Below are 3,841 nucleotides of genomic sequence, written 5' to 3' on the forward strand. Positions count from 1 at the left end.
CCAGTGTCCTTCAGCTCCTGCAAGAGCTGCAGCCAGCACAGCACACAGTAGGTACTAGGGATGCAGTCTAACTTGTTAGTTTTGATAAAGCTTATGGCGGATTGTTTAGACTGTTGAGAGGCATCGTTCCTGCGCTCACCTCCGCCAGAATATCCCGGGTGACCACCACCTGTTGCACGAACAAATACATGCCAAAACACAGTCGTTATTTGGACCGTGCTTATCACGCAACTCGCCGGCTGCTTTGACGCTGCGCATGGTCTATTCTGCGCGCACCTGGTTGCGAAGACGACCGGTGTCCTTCGCCTCCTGCAATAGCAACAGCCAGCACAGCAAGCTGCAGATATACGGGAGGCAGTCTACCTTGTGAGTTTTGGTGCAGGTGGGCGCGGAAAGTTCAGGCTCTACAGAGCAATATCTGGTGAGCTCACCCTCTCCATATGCCGGGTCTTCGCCGCTTGCTGGAGGGACAATCGTGACAGCCTCTGAAGCACAGAGCATACCTTGGGATGCAGCCTGTCAGCTCTTTCCCTGGATACTTGGGGCCCAAAAGGCATAATTGTGCAGAACGCAAACCGGTGAGGCAGATTACACAACAGGGCATTTCTGTAGTACGAGAACCGCCACGGACAAATTTCGTAACGATTGATATGTTTACTCACTACTGGCCAAAACGGTAAACACGCATAGTCAATCAGTTTTTTCCATTCCTAGATAAACGCCAGGGGACCAGGGCATGCAAAAACGCATGAAAATCATGTTGTATCACCTATTACTAATTGCTAGCTAGTGATGTTACAAGACTTCTAGCACTGCTAGATCTGTCAGGAAGGGCAGAGCAAGACGCCGAGACTAAGACTGCATTTCTATATTGTTTTCGGGAAAAGCTGAAGCAAATACTATCAACATAAGCTCGACGAAGACGGCACACGTGCGTTAAATATTTATAAGAGGCTGATTGCAGAATAGTTCGTGTCGAGATGCGCACTTGCACTGAATGACTACTCACTTTTAGGGCGATGTGGACGGGGGCTGCTGTCAGCTGCATTGCAAAAACGACAGACGCTGGGCACATGTAGCGGAGTTTAGCCATACTGTTAGCCTCGTCGGTGGTATGTTGACCAAACTTGTTTTCCGTTAAGTGAGCTTGCAGGCGCATTTCTAGGAATTTAGCAGGTGCTTAGGCGTGTTTTGGGGCATCCTCAAGTCAACAGGCACGGATAAGCCAGGGTCGTGAAAAGGATTCTCACGCTGTACTGCGGGTGAAGGCAGCGACTGTGAAACGGGTGCTGCAAACGCGCCAGAAGAGCAGTGCTGCGTAGTTGTTCACGGATCATCCTTGACATCACTCAACAGCAGTTAACCAGAAGGATCTGCAGCCCCCAGCTGCAGATCACGCTGGAGAAAATACCCCTACAAATTACAAGAGCCCCCCTCTGTGGCCGTTCCGCGGGCAGCTGTCGTCAAGTTCGATCGAACGTCTCACCTTCCCCGGAGTACCACGACGTTTTGCCAGTAGCATCTTTTCTCATACGGCCTTGGCGCTTCCTCCGCTGTCCCGCAGCAGACAGCATCACACACAGGGGGTGCAAATTCTAGCAAGGCAGTCTGACTCTGCAGGCTTGTGCACTATTGCCTCAAAGCTACGATTTCTTCGCTTATAAGGCGTGTTTTTCTACACCCGAGAGAGGCGCACCTCGCGTGTACTTGCTTCGCGCATTTTTAGTAGCGCAACACCCCTCCTGATTATGGAACTATTGTCCACTTCGACATCCACTGGAAATTCTGTGCGATTGAACACCCAAAGCAGGCAACGCGAAATGCTCGGCGTAGGCATAGCGTTGGAAACTCACGGAATCTCCAAATTATGTAAAACAGCTTGTAGCAATGTTGCAGGAACGGGCATCCAGGATCCATGGGGCTATCCGGACCTCTGTTTCCATTGGTGTCCGCAGCTTCTAAAATAACTGTTTCGGCGGAGTCCCGCAGAGACAAGAGCCTATCAGCTGCTTCCTGGCCAAAAATGGACGCAGCAAACGTAATATGCTCTCACATAATGAATGTGTCTTCAAACCCACATCTGCGACTGCGCTGAAGTCTCTAAGATGTTGCACTTATCCTCAGACTTGGGGGGCAAGCTGCATTGAGGCAAAATGCAAGGCGATTGGACCCCAGCGCCCTTCTTCCGGAGACAAACCTGGCGCAGTGACTCCTCTTTGGGATTTCCCTAAGGTAGCAATACCAAAAGACAAAACCACGGAGTCTCAGTAAGCCGGTTTGGGGCTCTTGCGCATAATCAATTGTTATTACGACGGTGATAACTAGCAGTAATTCTGCGCCCCTCTCAGATTTAGGGACCGTGGGTAACGGGTTTCACATGTTGCTCCAAAACAGCGAAAACTCGGCCAGCGCAGATCGGTGCACTTCCACCTTGTGAAGCACTGCCACGGCGTCCAACGGAAAAAACATGCATTTCAGTGTACAGGGCATGCAGTCAGAACTCACAGCTCCTCTGTACTTCAGCGTGTATATGAACGGGCCCATGAGCAGTTTGGTTTTTCGCTCTGCACGAAAAGCAGCCTATGCAACAGAAGGGTCGTTATAACAATTTTTTCCAGACCTAAAATCGCTGCTGTCACGCAGAACTCCTGAAATTTTGCAGACGTCGGCGGGTTCCTACGTTACAACTGTTACAGGGCACGCCGCTAGTGCCTATGAGGGATAGCCCATCAGCAGAATGCACGCTGAGCAGCCTCGCTCAGCGTGCATTCTTCATTACTGCCAGTCTTGTGTACCGTTCTCAATGGGGTCGTGCACTGCGTATACGTACTACGAGTATGTCTCAGCATCTCATCAGCCCATTCGAGGACAACCTGAGGGTAAACTTCGCGCTGAAAGCAACAGGATAAGGACACACAGAAAAGGCAAGCAAACACGGCAGCATTCACGAACAAGCATCTGCATCTAAACCCGATACGGTCACCGCCGCCGCTTTGGCTGCCTGTACCTTCGACGCAAATGTGGCTCGTGACGCATGCCATACCTCTTTGAACAGCGCACGACGGATGATGAGCCGAACCCAATGCTNAATGTGGCTCGTGACGCATGCCATACCTCTTTGAACAGCGCACGACGGATGATGAGCCGAACCCAATGCTGGTTCCCCCTCCGACTGCGAATGGTCCGCTTGATATCTGTAGATTGTAAAGACAGTGAGGTGCTGTCCAAAAAATCAGGTACAGGCGTGGAAGTAAGCAGGAAGCAGGCGTATACTAGGGAGTTGTATATATGTCCACTTGGAATCCATAACGGGGGACTCATCTAGTGTAAACTGTCCGTTTGTTGGGTTCCACCGAATTGCTGGTAAGTTCAATGCTCACTGCACACTTCTCCACGCGGAAAGGACGGGAGTACTCTTTCCAAAAATGTGCGCATCGTGCCGACAGCTTCGACAAGAGCCTGCGAAAGTACACTTTTCAGGGCTTGCGGATGAAATACATCGCAGGGCAAGGAGTCCGCAACCATCCCCGGCAATGCCTAAGCGTGGCGTAAGATGATCTTCCTTCTACTGGTCGGGAATGCCCTCCCTACTCACTGTAGTGATGCTCTCCAGCTCCTGTAGCTCAGCACACATACGAAGGTGCGCGACTGAATGAAAGACAATCGTTTCGAGAAACGCAAAGCAGCAGTCCGTGCATGCTAAGATATTTCTCAAACTTACAGGCGTTGTTTGTCTGCTCCCCTTATCAACCTCCGCTCGCACGATAAAATCCCCTGTCCTAAACAACGTGTATTCCCCTAAAAACAGATGCACAAATAGGACGAATTATTGCTTCTACAG

The 3,841-nt window shown here is 50.7% G+C and overlaps 1 protein-coding gene across 1 annotated transcript; it reads right to left on the reverse strand.

The window, feature by feature from the left end:
• Positions 1 to 91: 91 nt before the first annotated feature.
• On the reverse strand, positions 92 to 3,112 carry EMH_0027810 (uncharacterized protein; the record flags this gene model as incomplete). The annotated part of the gene is given in 13 exon segments (XM_013494076.1): positions 92 to 169; positions 277 to 309; positions 432 to 485; positions 1,010 to 1,042; positions 1,251 to 1,348; positions 1,487 to 1,553; positions 1,697 to 1,785; positions 1,932 to 2,013; positions 2,198 to 2,227; positions 2,506 to 2,564; positions 2,831 to 2,891; positions 3,044 to 3,085; positions 3,089 to 3,112. Coding segments are annotated over 13 exon segments (750 nt in total).
• Between the last annotated feature and the right edge of the window lie 729 nt (positions 3,113 to 3,841).

Source organism: Eimeria mitis, genomic scaffold (assembly GCF_000499745.2).
Source record: "Eimeria mitis Houghton genomic scaffold, Emh_scaff1025, whole genome shotgun sequence".
NCBI lineage: Eukaryota > Apicomplexa > Conoidasida > Eucoccidiorida > Eimeriidae > Eimeria > Eimeria mitis.